The 20711-nt window shown below is 33.3% G+C and overlaps 2 protein-coding genes and 1 long non-coding RNA gene across 4 annotated transcripts; all 3 read right to left on the bottom strand.

Moving 5' to 3' along the window:
- Positions 1–486: 486 nt before the first annotated feature.
- Positions 487–18805, bottom strand: LOC107878540 (50S ribosomal protein L4, chloroplastic). Of its 2 annotated transcripts, none has more exons than XM_047415519.1 (2): positions 17660–18616; positions 487–735 (listed from the first exon to the last, which is right to left on the bottom strand). In XM_047415519.1, exons 1-2 carry the CDS (start codon positions 18465–18467, stop codon positions 698–700), a joined length of 846 nt encoding a protein of 281 aa, XP_047271475.1. In that variant the 5' UTR covers positions 18468–18616; the 3' UTR covers positions 487–697. The 2 variants fall into 2 exon arrangements, with proteins under 2 accessions (XP_047271475.1, XP_016581046.2); XM_016725560.2 differs by lacking the exon at positions 487–735 and adding an exon at positions 17100–17347 and having other exon boundaries at positions 17660–18805.
- On the bottom strand, positions 1039–1698 carry LOC124900120 (50S ribosomal protein L4, chloroplastic-like; the record flags this gene model as incomplete). Its single annotated transcript, XM_047415520.1, has 1 exon — positions 1039–1698. A coding segment is annotated over one exon (660 nt), but the record flags the coding sequence as incomplete, so codon positions are not given.
- On the bottom strand, positions 11667–15080 carry LOC107878541. The gene is made up of 3 exons (XR_001676891.2): positions 14447–15080; positions 12973–13076; positions 11667–12506 (listed from the first exon to the last, which is right to left on the bottom strand). It is a non-coding gene; the product is annotated as an uncharacterized LOC107878541 (long non-coding RNA).
- Positions 18806–20711: the final 1906 nt, after the last annotated feature.

The raw sequence follows: 20711 nt of genomic DNA, 5'->3' as shown, positions 1-20711 counted from the left end.
AGTAGCAATTACGGCTCGAACTAGAAATTTCTAGTAAAAGCATAGAGATACACATATACTCCATTATTTGATAGTTCGAATGTGAATGTCTAATTCATCTGCTTCATAGAAATTCAATTGCCATGGTCTTTTTAAAGGTTAATAAAGCTTAGTATCCAAAACGCCCCCAATGACTCAAAAACATCATAAGAGCTTTTTTTTTCCTATCAATTATTTAGTGTTATTACTAAGGAAAAGGGTGGTCAAGCCATTTTTCCCACCCAAATAAAGGTTTCCTTTTACTTAACGTTACTTAATTTCTTCAAGTCTAACACTTAAGCCAAAAGCATTCCTCTTTGTTTTACTTTGTTGAATTTCGACTAGCTGACAACTTGTAACCTATAAATCTGATATATGGCTTAATCTAGCTTTGACGGAACATAAGACTTCACTAATAAAGTAGCTAATCATACTTTACAATGAAAAAAAATCAAGAACTCAAAGTGGTAATGAGAGAGCAACAAAAATTAGGATTTAACAAAGCAAGGAGGGTAATGGACAAATGCAAACGGCCATGGGGAATCGACCAAAATCCCCGAGTTGTATCATACAATAAAATACAATTCAAAGTTAAATACTCAAGCTCCCTGGTAAGAAAAGCCATTGCCAATACCCTCCTCTATAATGGAATAGACCCTTCTGCCCCCATGTTGATATACTACTCAGAACTTTCACCACTCTCCTCCGCCTCACCACCTGAATGCAACAAATTAAACCAGTTAGGTAAAAAGTCAAAACAAACTTCAAACTCAAAAAAAGGCAGTTTGGTACACTAAAGTTCCTCTATGCACATGGTCTGGGGATGAGTCGGACCACAAGGTCTATTGTATGCAGCCTTACTATGCATTTCTGCAAGAGACTGTTACTTGAACCTGTGACCTCCTTGTCATGCAGCCTTACCCTGCATTTCTGCAAGAGGCTGTTTCCACCGCTTGAGCCTGTAAACTCCTAGTCCCAATTACTTTGAGGCTCTCTTCAGACCCAAAAATGAGGCAAAAACTAACCATCTTGCTCATCTTCTTCCTCTTCCCAATCATTATCATCATTTCCATATCGTTCATTCAAGAACTCCACCGCGGATTTAGTGAAAACCAGCTTCTCAGAATCCAATATGTCAAACAAATTCAACGTCCTCGGTGTCAACATCTTCAATGTCCCAATATTCCTACTTGAAAGAACCACATTATCCGAAACCTCCGTCATCAGAAACAAACTCTTCTCTTTCGGGTCCAATCCCCACCTCCTCATCAGCTCAATAAACTCCTTCGTCTTCGGTTTATCAAATTTATCATCAAACTCTTCAACAACAATCGCATTCTCAACCGCACTCGAAATCGCTGTGGATATCGCTAGTCTCTTTTCCTTCTTATTAATTTTCACCGACCAATCCTTCGGTTTAGGCCCGAACACAACTCCACCACCGGGCCTTAACGGAGTTCGGTTCGACCCACGTCGAGCCCGACCCGTTTTCTTTTGCGGGTAGGGTTTAACACCGCCTCCCCGAACTTCAGCTCGGGTGAGAGTTGAAGAAGTGCCGCGCCGTTGGTTACGGAGGTCGGTGATGAGTCCACGGTGGACGACGGCGCGTGCGGTGTCGAGTGGAGCGGATTTTAGGTTTGGTGTCGAAGCGTAAATTTGCTTTTTGGGATGTAATCTTTTTTAATGGTTCTAGGACCCTGTGCAAATATCGAAACCATGGATAGATCGAATTGATAAAAATATTATTGGATTATTGATATTGAGTTATTGGGTTAACGGTTTTATATTGATTTTATAAAAAATTTATTGAGTTAACGGCTCGATATCGATTTTAGCTTATTGGATTATCGGTTAAACCGATAATCCAATAAAGATACACTAAGTTATTGTTTTACCTCTATTTATGTTATATCTATTAATATTTTTGTATATACTATTTGTTCACAATTCAGTAATTAATAAAATATTAACTTATTCAGGATAATAAAGTCATAATATAAAGTACGAATATCATTGTATTGGAAGGCTTATATATATATATATATATATATATATACTACTTATTCACAATTCAATGATTTTCAAAGTATTAATCTATTCAGAGGAACAAAAACACAATATAAAGTACGAATATTATCGTATTGGAAAGCTTGAATCATTTAGTAGCTTCCAATAATTAGGATTCCGTTTTTTTCAAACTAACATTTAGTTCAATTTTGAAGATTCTTGTAAATTAAAATGCATTGCGTAGGATTTTGGCGGTAACGATTTTTTTTTTATGTTAGCTGTTATTATTTCTATTTTTTAAGTATTTTCTTATTGGTTAAACCGAAAATCGAACCGTTAAGGATCAAAAACCGATAAATCGAAACCGATAAGAAAATATCTTATTGGTTGGTTATTGGTTTTACATATTTAAAAATCGAAAACCGATAAACCGAATCAAGAACATATAAAACCGAAACTGAATCGACCGATGCATACCCCTAAATGGTTCAGCATTTAGATCATTAAGCATATTTATAAAGTTTTAGCTCTTACATTTTGTTTGGATGGTAGTTTGTCGTAATTTCATATATGATAATGTATGATATAATATTATAATATATAATATGGTATAATACTATGTTTGAATCACTATATTATTTATTATTGTTTAATAATGATTTTATTATTTATTATTTAATATTTTTTTATTTCAAATTATGTGTTATCATTTAACCAGACATGATATTTAAGAAATAAGTATTGACTTTGTTAAAGTTATAAAATTATCCTTCTTAAAAAAAGAGTAATAGTATTTAAAATCAAGTGACATTTTTAATTGAAAAACCAATAAAAAGGAGTAATAGTATTTAAAATCAAGTGGAACCACTAAGGGTAAACTTGTAATTGTGTTTTTAAAAACTCGCCAAATAAGGAAAGTCGATATTCTTTTTGGGACGGACCAAAAAGAAAATGGCAACACATAATTTGGGACGAAGAGAGTAATAATTTTATTGTTTGGTTTAACAGTACGGTTGCGATACTAAACCATGAAACGAAATCATACCATACCATATATTTTAAGAAACTATCAAAACAAGCATGATTCTCTTAATAACGATACTATACCATACCATGAAAAATCACCATCCAAACAGAGTATTAACAAGTCTGAATATGTTTTAATCATTTAGATGTGAGACCATGTCTTAATATCATTAAGAGATATTCTTGTATTGGATAATATTGACCACCACTCTATCCATAATCATCAATCACCACCATTGCCACCTTTATCACCACTACCATTGTCAACCACCACCACCAACCGCCACCTCCAACCACTTCCACCACTGACAACCAATATCGCTATCAACATTATTGTCAACCGCTACAAAACTTGCCACCTCCATTATTTTAATTAATTATATCCATCGCCGATGTTAACACTAATTTCAATACCACCACCATCATCAACCACTACAGGTCAATCCTCACTACCGACTAACTCATCTATCACAACTAGCACCACTGCTAACTATCACTAACACATCATCATCGTCCCCACATTTTTCAACCTCCACTACCATCATTATCACCGATATCACTATCTTTACAACCACTTCAATCACTAACATCACTACAATCTATCTCTACTACCAACCATCTACATTATCACAACTAACATCTCCAACTACCACCAACACCTCATCAAACCTCATTGATTCATTTTTTAGCTATTGCAATCAATACTTCCAATACCTAATATCAACCAGGTTCACATCACAACCATCGCTATCACTATCAATCGTCACTATCATAGCAGTCACTACACTACCAAACATATCTACCATCATAACTATTTGTCACGCCCTGAGCCTACACTCTAGATGTGATACGGTACTTAAAATCATGGGCGACCCAAGCTAATTCTTGGTCTGACATGAAACATAAAATCTGAATCGAAATGTAATGTGGAAGCTGAGACATGGGCTACACTTTTATAAATAAGTAATGAAATGATTTCATTACTGAGAAATAAATTATTTAAAGTCTAGGTACACCTGTATGACTATCTGTGAAGCCTTTACTAATACTGATTAGTCATTGGACAGACCCTCAAACTAACTCTAAACTATTAAAGGGGACTAAAATATAATGAGAACTCTGAATAAGTTGCCCTCGAAGGATGAGGACTCACCAACAACTGACTAGAATCTGCTTGCACTTACTAGCCAAGAAATTACGAGAAATACCTGGGTCTACATCATGAAACAATGTAGACACAAGAAGTATGTGTCAATACTTTGAATGTACTGTAAAGCAGGAAAGTAAAACAATTTTAGTATCTGAAACTAATAAAGTTGAAAATTGAGACATGAATAATATAATCATAAATAAAGCTAAATAACTGAAAATGTGAATGGCTAATTTGAAGGCTGAAACTCAAAGTAATATAAGTAAAATCTTCTAAAAACATGTTCATAAAACTAAAACTGAATGACTAAAATCTATACAAAACTTAAAAAAATAATACACTATTAGAACTCTCTTTAAGCCGGTGTCCTCGATAAATTAAACATTATCTTAAAATAAATAAGTTTTTCTTTTGGGGAGTTTCTCTTAGCCGACATTAATCATGTGAGCAACATGGAGTTCAATGTCTTGCCCACATTGAGAAGAGCCGCCCAACACCTTACCAGGGTGTAAGACGAAACGTAACTTATGAATCCAACTCTTAGACCAAAGACAAACCTACAATGCCAACGTAGTTATGGGGCATGTGAACTCGGACTCATACAACTCGATGCTAAATAATCATGTCAAAACATACTAACCACTCATAATACAGTCTGCACAATACTTTTTCAAAATCATGTTTCACATAAAATATCGTATTAAGAGTGAGTGTGTGTGTGTGTGTATTCTCTATGAGCTTTGGCTCTAAATATCTTTAACTTTTCTTAGCTTTAAATTTTCAAGATACGATAATCTATTCTCTTTTCAAGTCATGATAACAGACTAAAGATTTTCTATAAACTTTTCATGAATATAATTTGCAAACTTTAATATAGACCTCAATGAAATCATGAATAATTAATTAAAGAAAAAAATTACAAAAAAGTGACAAACTTAAAATCATAATTATCATAAATAGCAACACTTTCACAAAATTACATTTTATGGCAAAATAACATTTTTTTGAGTGATACCAAAGGTAACTTCTCCTATTTTCACTCCAACACTTTATCTCTTTCCTTTCTTATTTTACCTTTTATTTTTTTTCGTAAATAACTTTTATTTTTTAGATTTTCATTCCATTTTCTCATATTTTTCTCCTCTTGTACGAACAAATTGTGCTCCACTAATTAAGGTAACTATTCATTTACAGTTATTGCATATAATCTCTTCCACAAATTTTATGTATTTTATATTTTTATATTTTTTTTGTTCATCATTAATACTGTAATTTTTTTTTCTATTTTTTTTATTGTATGATTGTGGAGTTTTGCTCCAGTGACAAAATAAACACCATATAGAAGATTAAATAAAGGTATACTACTCATCAATTTAGTTTCTGATAATCCATTATCATATAGTATGGGATTAACTCAAGATGAAGTTGTTAAAGTGGTTTCTACTCGTATACAATCAAAGAAATCAATGAGTGTCAAAGAGGTGAGGTCGAAGCATCGTAAAAGAATTAAATAAACCTTCATCTCCCCCCCCCCCCCTCCCTATACAAAGATTTGAAAAAAAAATCAAAAGAAATCAAAGAATCACGCAAAATTTCAAGTCCTGATGTTGAAAACTCCTCTTAATATGATTCGAAAAAAGATAAAGACAAAGAGTTATTTGTATCTGTATTTATTAGCTAATAGGTACTAATACACACACACATACACGTATGAAGTTTACACATGAATTTTTGAATTGTGTTTGGCTTGTATTTGGATTGTCATATGTCCTTTTAGAGGGTAACATATGTATCAATTTGTATGTATTTATTTTGTATATGTATTTATTAGCTAACGAGTACTCATTTGTATATAGATACACATCGTGTTATATATATATATATATATATACATACATACATTCTCGGGGAATGTGCACGTTTTAATGTTCTTTTGATTATCGATACGTATATGTATATAGTTGTCCTTTTGTAATAGAGATTTATGCCATATATGCATATATATAAATAATGATCAGATATGTATTTTGTATATATATATATATATATATATATATATATATATATATATATATGTCGATACATATGTATTTTTGTATTATAAATAGGAATAATAGTCTGAAAAATACATGTACTTTGCCTAAATTTACAGTTGCGCATACTGAACTTTGCGGTGGTTCTATTATCCCCTAAATTATTTTAGAGTGAAATTATTACACCTTTATAATCTTATGTGGCAAAGAGACAGTATCTCACTCTCTTCACTCTCTTAGAGAGGGTGAGCCATCTGAAAATATTTTAAAAATTATTTTTTACGTTTTTTTTTTAATATAAATATGTATCTTATTTAACTATTATTATATTTTTTTATTATTAGTTTCTTTCTTCTCCCACCATCAAATTTCTCCACCACCATCCAACCAACGCCGCACAACCATCACCACGTCCACCAATTATCCACTTCTTCTTCTTCCTCCGTTTTTTCCCATATAAATCATCAATCTATATTATTTGAATTATTATTATTATATTTTTTATTTTTAATTTCTTTCTTCTTTCCATCAGCATAACCAAATCTTTTCCACCACAATCTTACTATTGCCGCTGCACAGCCACCACCATCTTCATCATTTTGTTCACTTTTTCATCTTCCTCCATTTTCCTCCCCATATAAATCTTCAGCCTAATTATGTAAATTATTAATATATTTTTTTATTGTTACTTTCTTTCTTCTTTCAATCACCATAGCCAAATTCTCTCTACCACCAATCCACCATTGTCGCTGCGTAGCCACCACCACCTCTTTGTCCACTTCTTCACCTTCATTTAATTTCTTTCTCATACAAATCCTCAACCTCATCTCTTTTTTCGTTGCTGAAGTCACCCAAAATCTTGTCTAAATTTCAAGAATTAAAAATTAAGCATAAAAAAATTAAGAATCTTTAAGACATTTTTTAAAAATTTGACTTATTTTTGCATTTTGAGCTATTAGTTGAAACTTTAATATGGTTACAATGGTAAAAATAGGAAAAAGTTATTGAAAAGAATAAGAATGGAGAAGAAAATAAATAAAAATTAATTTTAATCAACAAAATACACGTATAAATTTGAGATTGACCCGTGTATTGTACTGCCTTCTTCAAAAGTGGGTATAACATTTCGGGAAAAATTAATTTCACTTTAAAATAATTCAGGGGGTAATAGGACCCCTGCAAAGTTCAGTATGCACAACTACAATTTAGGCAAAGTACTGGTATTTTTCGGACTATTATCCCTTATAAATACATATACAGATTTGTGTGTCTAGATATTTTATATATTTTTTAGATATATATATATATGTTATATAGATATATGTCTCTCATGGAAAAGCAAAAATCTCAATTACTAAAGGAATAATCAGATATTAATTTTTATCAAAATCTTAACTAATATAGATTAATTAGTTATGTAATTTAAACAAAAATCCTTTAATAAGAGTCATTTATGAAAAAGGAACTCTCAACTTTAAACCATGGAGTAATTTAAGCATTATTTCTTATTTAACTCAACTGATTTGAGTAAAAAGAGGGCAATAATTTGGTTTGTATATTTATTTCGGTAGCAAATTTTGCCTAAAATATAAAATACAACTTGTTATTTTATGTAATTACAAAACAGCTGCTATAAAACTTCTAATTATGGATTAAGTTTGTTATTTATGAAAATTTTCCTTAATTAAATCATGAAATAGACTCTTAACAACTTAGAGAAAATTCACAAGCTTTGTTTGAAAACTCAATAGACATGTAATGAGAATCAAATCAAGAGAAAGACTCCAAACTCATAGAATTCATACTAAAAATTATAGGATATTCAAAAAATATCATCAAGAGATCAAAAATTTAAATTAAGGATTTCAACTCTTAAAAAATCCTAACAAGATTCATGATTTAAACTAAAAACATAACTTGGGTTACGGGAAGAACGGGTTCCCACACAAAAGGAATAACTTTTTATTCCTATGAAGAAAATTTGACAGAATCTTGCTTGGAGATCCTAAGCTTTGATTTTTTCTTGTAAATTTAGCCTTAGGGTTTGGGAGAGAAGAAGAAGAAATAACTCAAGGAATTCTCACTCATTTTGAGGCTAAATAGGGTTAAAATAATCAGACTAAGAGTTTATTTGGGGTATAAGACCATAATGCACCTAATAGTATTTAAGGGTGTGTTTGGTATGATGGAAAATTTTTTCCATGGAAAATGTTTTCTTGGAAAATGTTTTCCTGAAAAATAAGTTAGTTTTCTATTTATTTTCTCATGTTTGGTTGGTGAGTGAAAAATATTTTTCGAAAAATATTTTATGATGTTTGGTTGTTGAGTAGAGAATAGTTTTTAGAAAAATATTTTTTAGTGTTTGATTGGTGAGTAAAAAAATATTTTTTAGAAAACACTACTAACTATTAACTAGTATATCAGTGCCTCTAACAACTCAACAATTTGTAAGAAATAATTTAAGCATAACAAATAATATCAATATCGAATACTAAAATACTACAATCACTAAATTTAAACAACTATTAATTAGCAAATATATGAGACACTTTTCAACATTTTATCAGGACAATCTTAAGATACTACAATCAATAGAAATATAACGGAACGATGAGCTTATTCAACCTCGTGAAACAAGTTACATCGATGACAAGATGAAATATGCAATTAACAAAAGTAACATAAGTAAGTCTTCCTCTATGAGTATGGAAATAACAATACATTCAACGAACATTAGAAATGAAAAAATTCGAACTTCACTATTTTTTATTTCAAGCAGTGAAAAATTGAAGCAAAGCACAGTGAAAAATATTTTCGAATTATGCAAATTTTTTAGAAATGTGAATTTTTTTGGTCATGTGAATATGAGTGTTGTTGGGGTGACAAAGAGGGGCGGAGGTGGGGGTCATAAGTCAAATTATCATTTTCAAGGGAAGTCATTTTCCATCAAATTGAGGAAAATGAATTGTTGTGGAAAATATTTTCCCAACATTTCATTACAACCAAACAAAGAAACATCGGAAAACATTTTTCAGAACACATTTTCCATCATACCAAACACACCCTAAAAGATAATTTTTTATTGGGAGGAGGGGGGAGGGGGGATTACACTATCACCGTCAATATAACTAGTTACTGACAACAATCATTATCACCACTACCACCACCGGTCAGTACAAATCATCGCTACTATCACTAACAAACTTAAATATTTTTTTTTCCAATCAAATAATAATTTTATTATATTAAATTAAATATTTTTAATATATAATTAATTTTTTATTTAAATTATATATAGAAATCAATAAATTTTTTTTATATTCAAATGTTGAAAAATAATTAATTTTAATCATTTAATTTTCAGATTTAGAAATAATATTTTAATTTTTTAGATTTATATTGAAATTCAGACGTCTAAATTTTAATAAAAATAAATGGAGGCTAAATGGGAAAATGGGAGAGGGAACTTTTTCACTATGGAAATCAAAAGGAAGTTGAATGAACTTCTAGGAGGGTACAATGTCAAACTATAATAAAGAATGGGAGCAGCAAAGTCGTTGTTCACTTGCTTTAAGGCATGACATTACATTAGCCATTCAGAATTTCACAAGAAACTCAACACTACGCTTTTAGTAACTAGGTTAAAATAAGGCGGGATACATCAATAAGTCCTCAAACTTGTCACTAAATTTTATTTAGATACTCAAAGTACGGTATATTTTGTATGAGCACCTCAACACGTTTGAAAATCTTCTGTGCTTACTTTAAAGTGCCCATTATATAAACAAGTTAACCATGACCTCAATAAGCTGGAAAACCTCAAGTTTGTTGCAAGTGAAGCTAATGCATACAATTAAAGTGAAATATTTTATGTGGTTAACTTATCTACGTAACAGACGTTTGAGAATAAGTGCAAATAAATCATCAAAGGCGGATCTAGGATTTAGAGTTTGTGGGTTCCCAAGTTAGATTAAATAAAAACAAGTTAATACTAAGGGGATTTGAACCCGCAACCATGAGGTCAATTAAAGTTTTACAAGTCTCTTTACTATACTAGACGAACAATACACTTTGTTTATGGATTCCCAACTTATAATTCTTATATATTTACTAGATTTCTCTATATAAATACTAGATCCGCACGAAAGTTACTGGGTTCCCGAAAACCCCCACCCGAACCTTTAGATCCGCCCCTGTAAATCATGTGTTTAGGTGCTCAATCAAAACATATTATAGGTAGAGTGTTTATATGAAATTTACCGACAAGTTTAAGGGGTTTTAGATGTATTCAGCCTTAAAGTAAGCTTACCATTGTTTAGTTCTCTCTTTCCCTTTTTAAATTTCTCTCTGTATCAAGTCAACTCTAGGAAAACCTAGTATGGAGTTGAAAACACACAGAGAAGAAATGTTGGGGTTCTGATTTAGCTGATAATGCAAGAATATGAAACAAAAAGGAACATCTATAGTTTTGTCAAACCGTTGTTCAAGGTTGCACGCGGAGTGGCTGTAATACATCATGTAATAGCCCAATCCACTAATATGTCTGCTTTAAGCCTAGGCCAGCACGACTTTAATATGTTTGTCAGGGTCTAAGACTTGTTTCCTTTTATAGCCAGTAACTCTGATTTGCCTAAAGCGACACACATTCATGATGTAAACTAGCGGTCAATAAAGTGAATAGCCACTAAAATATTAAGTAATTCTTTCTCGCCTGCCTAAAATTTTGATAAGCAAAGTTATCTCATATCTATGTTAATGAGACTGACAGGTATCCAATAAAATAGTTGATTAATATACATTATAATGGTTTTCTTGATTTTTTTTTTTTATGATAAGAGTGATTAGCTACTTTACAAAAATGAAGTCTTACTTATGGATTACAACTTGTCAGTAAAGTAAAACAAATAGGAAAGCTATGTGATTAAGCAATAAATACCAAGAATTGAAGCAATTAAGCAAAGTTTAATAAAAGGGGAACCTTTATTTGGGTGGAAAAAGCTTCACCTATCTTTATCTTTAATACACACACCAAATAATTGACAGAAAAAATGCTCTTACAATGTTGAGTGATGGGGTACTTGTGGGGTATCCAGCTTTATTAACCTTTAAAAAAGACCATGAGACTATTTTTTTTGCAATTACTATAAAAAGAGAAAAATAAACTGATAGGCTATGGGGCAATCAAAAAGTACTTCCAAGAAATTGGAAAAGTAACTTCCTCGTTAAGGATTAAAAGGGTCAGTGATAAGCAAGGGCTCTATAATTGTTTGAAGAGTATACACCGTCAGGGTAAGAAATTTTTACATTGTCAAATTATTTTTTATTGCTTTACAAAGCAATCAACTTTATTTTTCAACAGTACAAAGGTTCGTTTTTATTTTAAAAGAGTCTTTACAATGTCGAAATCCTTTAATGGCCTAATGATATAAATATTTTAAAAATCGAAGCTTAAACTCTCATTTGAAATAGTGCATTTAAGCATACCCAAGGGGTATGGTCAAATAGATGGGCCATTAATAGAAGTTCTCGGTTTCAAATTCTGGTAAGTAGAGAATTTCTTACATAGCTAATAGAGATTTAGCTACTTTATTACAAAGCTTATAGAGATTTAGCTATGTAATGATTTACTCTGTTGAGTTCAAGCAAATGGCAGCAATCTTCGTCGAACAAGGCGATGCCATGAAGACAACAGTAACGAACTTCAGGATTCCAGCTGTCAGTATGTCAGCTTTTGACATCCTTAGCACGTGTCATATTTCTCAAACGCAGAGTTCTTGATCCACTTGTCGAAAGGTTCAAGAAGAGCAAGGGTGACCTTACCGAGGTTCAGCCTTCACTGTATTTGCAGTCATTTATAGCACGTGTAAACCTAGAAAGCATAACCATCACAGTTGTGAGCAGTCCAATCACATCCTTTGAAGTTGAGTTAGCTCCCTTTGGTCACCCTTTCTCTTCTTAGACCTATTGATGACAAGTGGCTCAAGAACTGTGCGGTTAGAAATATGGCAGGTGTACAATGTCAAAAGCAGACACAGCAGCTGGAATCCTGAAGTTCACTACTGTAGCCTTCATAGCATCATCTTGCTCGACAGAGTGATGCCATTTGAATGAACTCAACAGAGTAAATCATTATATAGCTAAATCGGCAGCAGTCTCAAAACGCATTTGATCATTTCAACTTGGGGATAGGGCAGAGACGCCATCGGCTATGATCACTCTGCTTCTGGTTGTCAAATTCCTCACATATCAGCACAGCTGCTCTGACTTGGAACCTGCAACATGAAAAAAAATATAGTTTAGTGACTAACTACAGAATGCTGAACAGATTATCTATGGAATAAGCTTTACACGACTTGTTAAAGTTAACGCTTTATGAATGACAGTCATAAATATGAGATTTTGTTGCAATAGTGGATTGAACTTTTAATTACATTTCTACACTTAAAACCATTGGTGTGTAGCTACCACCAATTGTGGAGTTCACCACTATGCTCTTCTTTGTTGCTGCAACTAGAACTTGAAAAAGTAAACCTGTGATGCTAGTGTTAATAATGCAAATCTATGTCCATTGAGTTGTTTGAGGACTATTACAATCAAAACACTAATGATTAAGAGATATAACACGTGCAAGATAATAGTAGCAATATCAAATCTTTTGGATTTGCAATGGGGTTTTAGCAGCTACATAATGGAAGTGCACCACGTGTTTGGCATAGCGGTAAATGAAAAGGCCAATACCATGGGAGACTTCAGTTCAATAGAGGAAAAAGTTAGGTAACTTCTTTTTCTACGTCGTGATGACAGAGTTACTTCATGCCTTGCCGGTGGAAGATAACAAGTACCTGGTAAAATAATCGAGGTATATGTAAGTTGCGTCGGACATCAACAGTACCAAAAAATAGAAACAAGTCCAAAATTTCCTTTGAACTATGTGAAATGGTTTAATTTACCCTCTGTCAATAGTTTGAATCAAATAAGCCCTGCTGTTAGCAAAAGAGTTCACTTATGCCATTATTAATAAATGGAGCAGTAATCAAATTCCAACTAGTATAGTATTCACGCAACTCAGTAACATTAAAGAGAAAAAAATCATAATAAATTATTATCGTATTCGCTTAAGCACATTAAATTTTATTTTTTGATCAACAGTAAAAGTTTAACCATTTGATCTACCACTGTTGATAAGAGGCCACCAGAGAAAGAAAAAATTATTTCCTCCATATATAATTGCCATTAGATCCTGTTTTATGTGCAATAAGATTTAGAAGTGGTTGATAAATCATAAAAATTTCAAGAATTGGTTTCATAATCTACTCAAAGATTCCAAGCTAAGGTAGCAAATTATTGTCTTGGTAAGGATATGATGGAGCGCCGGAAAAATTGGTTATCGGAGTTTCGTACTGAAATGGATACCAGATCATAGATCCATCCAAGATCTATCTATTTATGTAGGTTTTGTGTGGTGGAAGTGAGAGTAGCTTCATGAATTTGAGAAGGAAGAAACTAGGCATTTCTGATATTATGAAATTCGTGTAGATGTAGTGAACTTTGAAGGTTTTGGGTTATGGATCTTGACAGAGGATAAGGAAGAACTAGTGAGCAGAAGTGGTACTTCTCCCATCTTGTAATCCCCTCCCCATTTCCTCTTCCTTACTCCCTATGTACTTTTAATTTGTTTTAAAAAAAAGTGCTTCTTGTTCTAGGCATTAAGGAGGCATATGATGTAGCTCATTCAACACAAAACATTTCTCATCTACTTCTGATAACTGACACACACCTCGACATAATACAATGGAGGACAACGGTTGCCTGCCACTTGCCGTAAAAATTGGCTGTCGGAGTTCGTACTTAGACCAATGCCAGATGATAGATCCATCCAAGATCTATCTATTTATGAAGATTTTGTGGGGTGGAGATGAGCGAAGCTTCACGAATTTGAGAAGGAAGAAACTAGGGATTTTGAATGTTCTAAAATTCATGGAGATGGAGTGGATTTTAAAGGTTTTGGATTATGGATCTTGGTAGAGGAGAAGGAAAAAACTAGTGAGCGGAAGAGGTACTTCTCCCACCTTGTAATCCCCTTCTCCATTTCCCTTTCCAACCCCCAATGTAATTAAAATAAAATCAGGTGCTTCTTCTTCTAGGCATGAGGTCTATGATGTAGCTCATTCAACACAAAACATTTCAACAACATCTGATAATTGATACTCACCTTGACATGATATGATGGAGGACACTGGTTGTCGGCGACTCGGCGGAACAATTGGTTATGAGAGTTTCGTACTGAAACCGATTCCAGATGATAGATCCGTCCAAGATCTATCAATTTATATAGGTTTTATGTGGTGGAGACGAGTGTAACTTCACAAATTTGATAAGAAATAAACTAGGGATCAAATATTCTGAAATTAAAGATGGGGTGAATTTGGAAGGTTTGGGTTATGGATCTTGGCAGAGGAGGAGATGATTCGATTGGTGTATTTTGAACATGAACGGAGGTTGCCGATCGGTGGCGGAGATTTTCGACCAGTGGGGATGAGGCGAAAAACGAAAGTGAAAGTAGATATGAAAAGAAGGGAGAGAAGGGAATAGAGCTTGGGGACTAGGAGCTTACAAAAGCTAGGCTAAATATAGCCCAATTACTCAATTATTACCATTTCTTTTATCCAAAAAAAGGGTAATAAATGAGTAGTTGAGTAGATGACCGAATGAATATGAACATTAAGTTATTAACTATCTCTAACGTAAGCATATTCCAGCTAAATTTACCAAATCCACATACAAAAGAAGTTATACCGTGATAGACGAAAGTATATGGCTCATTAAAGTATTTACAGAAAGAGGATTATTACCTGGATAAGTGAAACGTGTCATCCAAATTGTTGAATAGAAATACATGAGTACTTCTCTTGATCTCAAACTCTTCACACTATCACACATTCATACCTCTTATGAATAACATTTCAAACAAACTTGTCAAGCTAGAATAACAACCTATGAATTCATTGTAGCTACAATTAAAACCAACCATCCAAAGCATCTTTATTTAATCATTATTTAATCTTGGGTATGTTCTGGTTCTGATTTTACCAATTAGGAGGAAAAGTTCATCTTTTGAGGTTAATATTATTGTATCTGATTGATGACTTGACTCTACAGAAGCTACCTACACCAAAAGGGAATGTTGAAGTTGACGCTCAAGAATGTTGAAGACGTAACCATCTATAATATAAAAAACCACCTGCAGGTATAATATATCCTCCTTAGTAACCTTTTTCCAAGTGCAGAGAAGGGTGACAAATTATTAACCTTATAAATTCTTTCTGAATTTCAGAAATATGGAACTATCAGATACAGACCAGAAAATATATCCCTTAACGACATCTCTCATGTTTTTGTTTCGTGCCTCTCTAGTTTCTTCTACATGTGTTCAAACTCAAACTGATGCCTGACTGTTAATAAAATTACGTGACCTAAGTTAAATTTGCTGATAGTTTAGTGGACATTCTCACCGTTTTTGATAGAAGAAAGGATTGAAGTTGACGGAGATTGTAATCTGCTTATTGTAGGAACATCACTAAAGAAGCCCACAATGTGACAGAGATGCCATATTAAATGCATTTCTAGAGTTTGATTTATGTCAAGAGCAATAGAGAATATATTATTTTAACAACATCTACAAGTCATTGCTAAGGATACTTATTTCCATACTGAAATTATGTAAAATGAAATCATATCATAACTTGAAATATAAGAAGGTTTATACCTGGATCAGTCCAGAATATTCTTTCTTCATAGAGGATATCTTTTGACAATAATTTCCATGTGGCTTGCCAAACATTTTCTGGCCGCGACATTTATGCAAATAACTCATCCTTTGAAGTTGAGAAGCCCGATATAATCACTCTTGCTCTTCTTAAACCTACTGACAAGTGGATCACTAAGGATGTCAAAGCTAGACGTGCTTGCTGCTGGAATCCTTAGGTTCCCTATTGTATTTTTCATAGCATTTACCTTGCTCGACAAAAAAGTGAAGCCACTCGTGGAAAAACTAAATAGTAAATGATGGTATATAGCCAAATTGGAAGGGGTCTCAGAATAAAATAAAAACAATGTTAAACTGCAATGAAAATCATGTTTGGCAAAATTAAGACAACTATATTTCAGCATCCCGCATTAAATATTTGACTAGTAAATGCATTTCAAGAAATTATACAATCCGTTGACTTGTTTTCTCTAGACATCAGTGTAGCATAGCCATCCACAATGTCAAATTTTCATTTATTTTCTTGTTCTTTTGCTTTTTAAACAGCATAGCTTGTGCAACTCGTTGATTCATTCTCAAACCTTCTATTTTAAGGCTAACAACAGTGTAGCAATTAGGGCTCGAACTCGAAATTTCTAGTAAAAGCATAGAGATACACATATACTCCATCATGTATTTTGATAGTTCGATTGTGAATGTTTAATTCATCTGTTTCATAGAAATTCACTTGCCATGGTCTTTTTAAAGGTTAAAGGTTAAAGCTTAGTATCCAATACACCACAATGACTCAAAAATATCGTAAGAGCTTTTTTTTCCCTGTCGATTATTTGTTGTTATTACTATGGAAGAGGGTGGTCAAGCTTTTTTTCCCACCCAAATAAAGGTTTCCCTTTTCTTAACTTTACTTAATTGCTTCAAGCCTAACACTTAAGCACAAAGCTTTCCTCTTTGTTTTACTTGGTTGAATTTCGACTGGCTGACAACTTGTAACCCATAAATCTGAAATATGGCTTGGTGTAGCTTTGACGGAACATAAGATTTCACTAATAAAGTAGCTAATCACACTTTATCATAAAAAATCAAGAACTCAAAGAGGTAATGAGAGAGCAACGAAAAATAGGATTTAACTAAGCTAAGGAAGGTAATGGACAAATGCAAACAGCCACAAGAAATTGACCAAAATCCCCTAGTTTTATCATACAAAAAAATACAATTCAAAGTTAAATGTTCAAGCTCCCTGGTAAGGTAAAGCCATTGCCAATACCCTCCTCTATAATGGAATATACCCTTCTGCCCCCATGTTGATATACTACTCAGAACTTTCACCACTCTCTTCCGCCTCGCCACCTGAATGCAACAAATTAATCCAGTTAGGTAAAAAAGTCAAAACAAACTTCAGACCCAAAAAAGGGCAGCTCGGTACACTAGAGCTCCCTCTATGCACACAGTATGGGGAAGAGCCGGACCACAAGGGTCTATTGTAGCCTTACCCTGCATTTCTGCAAGAGACTCTTTCACGGCTTGAGCCCGTGACCTCCTTGTCATGCAGCCTTACCCTGCATTTCAGCAAGAGGCTGTTTCCACCGCTTGAGCCTGTAAATTCCTAGTCCCAATTACTTTGAGGCTCTCTTCAGACCCAAAAATGAGGCAAAAACTAACCATCTTGCTCATCTTCTGCCTCCTCCCAATCATTATCATCATTTCCATATCGTTCATTCAAGAACTCCACCGCGGATTTAGTGAAAACCAGCTTCTCAGAATCCAATATGTCAAACAAATTCAACGTCCTCGGTGTCAACATCTTCAATGTCCCAATATTCCTACTTGAAAGAACCACATTATCCGAAACCTCCGTCATCAGAAACAAACTCTTCTCTTTCGGGTCCAATCCCCACCTCCTCATCAGCTCAATAAACTCCTTCGTCTTCGGTTTATCAAATTTATCATCAAACTCTTCAACAACAATCGCATTCTCAACCGCACTCGAAATCGCTGTGGATATCGCTAGTCTCTTTTCCTTCTTATTAATTTTCACCGACCAATCCTTCGGTTTAGGCCCGAACACAACTCCACCACCGGGCCTTAACGGAGTTCGGTTCGACCCACGTCGAGCCCGACCCGTTTTCTTTTGCGGGTAGGGTTTAACACCGCCTCCCCGAACTTCAGCTCGGGTGAGAGTTGAAGCAGTGCCGCGCCGTTGGTTACGGAGGTCGGTGATGAGTCCACGGTGGACGACGGCGCGTGCAGTGTCGAGAGGAGCGGATTTTAGGTTGAGAGTTGTGGACCCCACTTCGGTACCCTCGAAGGACAGAATTGGAATTGTAGCGGCGTCGGAACGGATGGAGAGTTGTTGTTGTTGTTTGGGTTTACAAAGGAGGTGCTTCGAAGAGTGGAAGGTGGTGCTAGAGTTAGTCTTAGAGAAGAAAATGGTGGAAGAGAAGAAGGATAAGGAAGAAGAAGTTGCCATTGTTGGAGTGAAGGAGCAAAGTGTAAAACTTTGGATTGGGTAGTGATGAAATATGTTGTTATCCACAAGTGAGGTATAAGGCTATCAAAGTGCATTCATATTCTTTTTCTAATAAAATTTTATATTCCCTTTCTACCAATTCAGACACAATTTTTTTAAAATAAAATTTATATATTAAGAAACTACATTAAAGGGAAAAAAAAAATTATATATTAAGAAACTACATTAAAGGTAGTATAAGTTACGATTATGGATAATTCAAAATATTTAAAAGATATGTAAAAAGAATTATGATAAAAAATAGGTTTGTTTGAATTTTGAAATTCTAAAAATAACTCGTAAAATTGAAATGAGGGAGTAGCTTATATTGAATCTTGAAAAGGTCAAAGATGTCCTTGAAGTATTTTAATTTAGTCTTATGTGATATCTATGTTCCTTAATTTTAAATGTGTATAACTAGATACTTAAATAATAGTTAAAAGACAAAATACATATGCAATCCTTTAAACTTGTTCGATTTTTTCATTGAAACACCTAAACTAAGAATTGTACCTATTGAACAACTGGAACACATGTTAAAGTGTGTTAATTGAATATGTTTGTGCAATATTTCATGAAATCGAAAAGCGTTATTTTCAAACGCCATGACATGGCAAGAAAGACGAGTCAGGAGCTAACACATGGAATTCTTTTTTTTTTTTTTTTAAAGTCATTCTTCACTATCTTCTTCATCTACCTTTTCTGCTCTTTTTTCTTCAGAAAAAAAATTCGATTTATCTTCTTTTCTCGGTATGTGCAAGTCTCGATGGAGAAAAGTGTGATTTATATTTTAACTACTTTATCAGAATTTCTTATAGCTAAGTTTCATTATGTTTTACAGATGCTCTTTGTTCAGAATTCTTATATCGGAAAAGGAACATATATATCTCTAAACTTTAATAAATAGTATAAATATATCCTCCGTCATACTTTGGATACAAATATATTTTTGTCGTTAATGAAAAGGTACAAAGATACCCTCAAACTTTACTAAATTGTACAAATATATACCCTCTGTCATACTTTGGATATATTTTATACCCTTTCCATTAATGAAAAGGTACAAATATACTCTTCTTATTAACGACGAGACACGTATCAATATCGTATTAGTTAATCCTTTTTAATTTATTTTATCTGTGAATAATTTAATCTATCCTAAATTATAATTCATACCCGATCAAATAACCTGACCTAACCCGTGTAATAGAGAAACTTCGAGAGACATATCACGCGTCTCTATTCATGCGTGTTTCTTTCTTCCACTCTCTCACACTCACACTCTCTCACTAACCCAAAAAATCTTAACAAACGCATCGATTCAATTCATGTTTCGATCCATCTACCATCTAGAATCAAGTAGAGATTTGTTTAAAATCGTAATGTTGTTTAATTTTTTTATGTTAGAATAATATGCTGATGCTGTTTAATGTTCCTCATGAACGACTGTTGTTTGTTTTTACTAATTCATAACCATCAATGAATCAGAAATTGTTTCTGATTCGTGACCGTTATTACCTGCTTTAAATTCATTGTTACACCATTGTTCATCAACTTCAAAGAGTGAACAAGAAGACAACATTTTAAGAACAGAAACATGAGAAAAAATTGCAAAGTTTGGACATTCGTCGACCAAATCAAAGTCCTCACTATATCACAGGTCGGGTCGGGTTATTTGGATCGGGTGTAGTTATAATTTAGGATGGATTAAACTATTCAAAGATAAAATAAATTAAAAAGTGTCAACTAATACTATGCTGACACATGTCCCGTCGTTAATGAGAATGATATATTTGTACCTTTTTTATTTATGACAAGGGTATATTTGTATCCAAAGTACGATAGAGGGTATATTTATACCATTTATTAAAGTTTGAGGGTGTATTTGTATATTTTCATTAACAATAAGGGTATATTTGTACTCGAAGTATGACAGAGGGTATATTGTATCATTTATTAAAGTTCAGGGGTGTATTTGTATCTTTTCCGTTCTTATATTATAGAGAAAAGGTAATTGGGTATGTAAAATTCATTAAAGGCCAAACACATTGACATGCCCCTCAACTTGGCGTCATCTTTCACTTTGGCACCTCAAGTGGATGTTGTTCACTTTGGCACCTCAAGTAGCATACTGATGTGTCTTTTTGACACTTTTTGCTGAGTATCATGAAAAGTGTAACACAGGCATTTTAAGCGCGTTTCAAG

This window comes from Capsicum annuum, chromosome 7 (assembly GCF_002878395.1).
Source record: "Capsicum annuum cultivar UCD-10X-F1 chromosome 7, UCD10Xv1.1, whole genome shotgun sequence".
In the NCBI taxonomy this organism is placed as follows: Eukaryota; Viridiplantae; Streptophyta; class Magnoliopsida; order Solanales; family Solanaceae; genus Capsicum; species Capsicum annuum.
Note: the sequence above shows the minus strand (reverse complement) of the source record. Positions and strands in the feature narration are given on the sequence as shown.

Bases quoted from the DNA above. Each gene is read 5' to 3' on its own strand.
- LOC107878540 (XM_016725560.2), bottom strand. From the start codon at position 18,467: ATGGCAACTTCTTCTTCCTTATCCTTCTTCTCTTCCACCATTTTCTTC. The intron at 17,348-17,659 runs GTTAGTTTTTGC...TGTTGCATTCAG, and splicing joins GGCAGAAGATGAGCAAGATG to GTGGCGAGGCGGAAGAGAGT.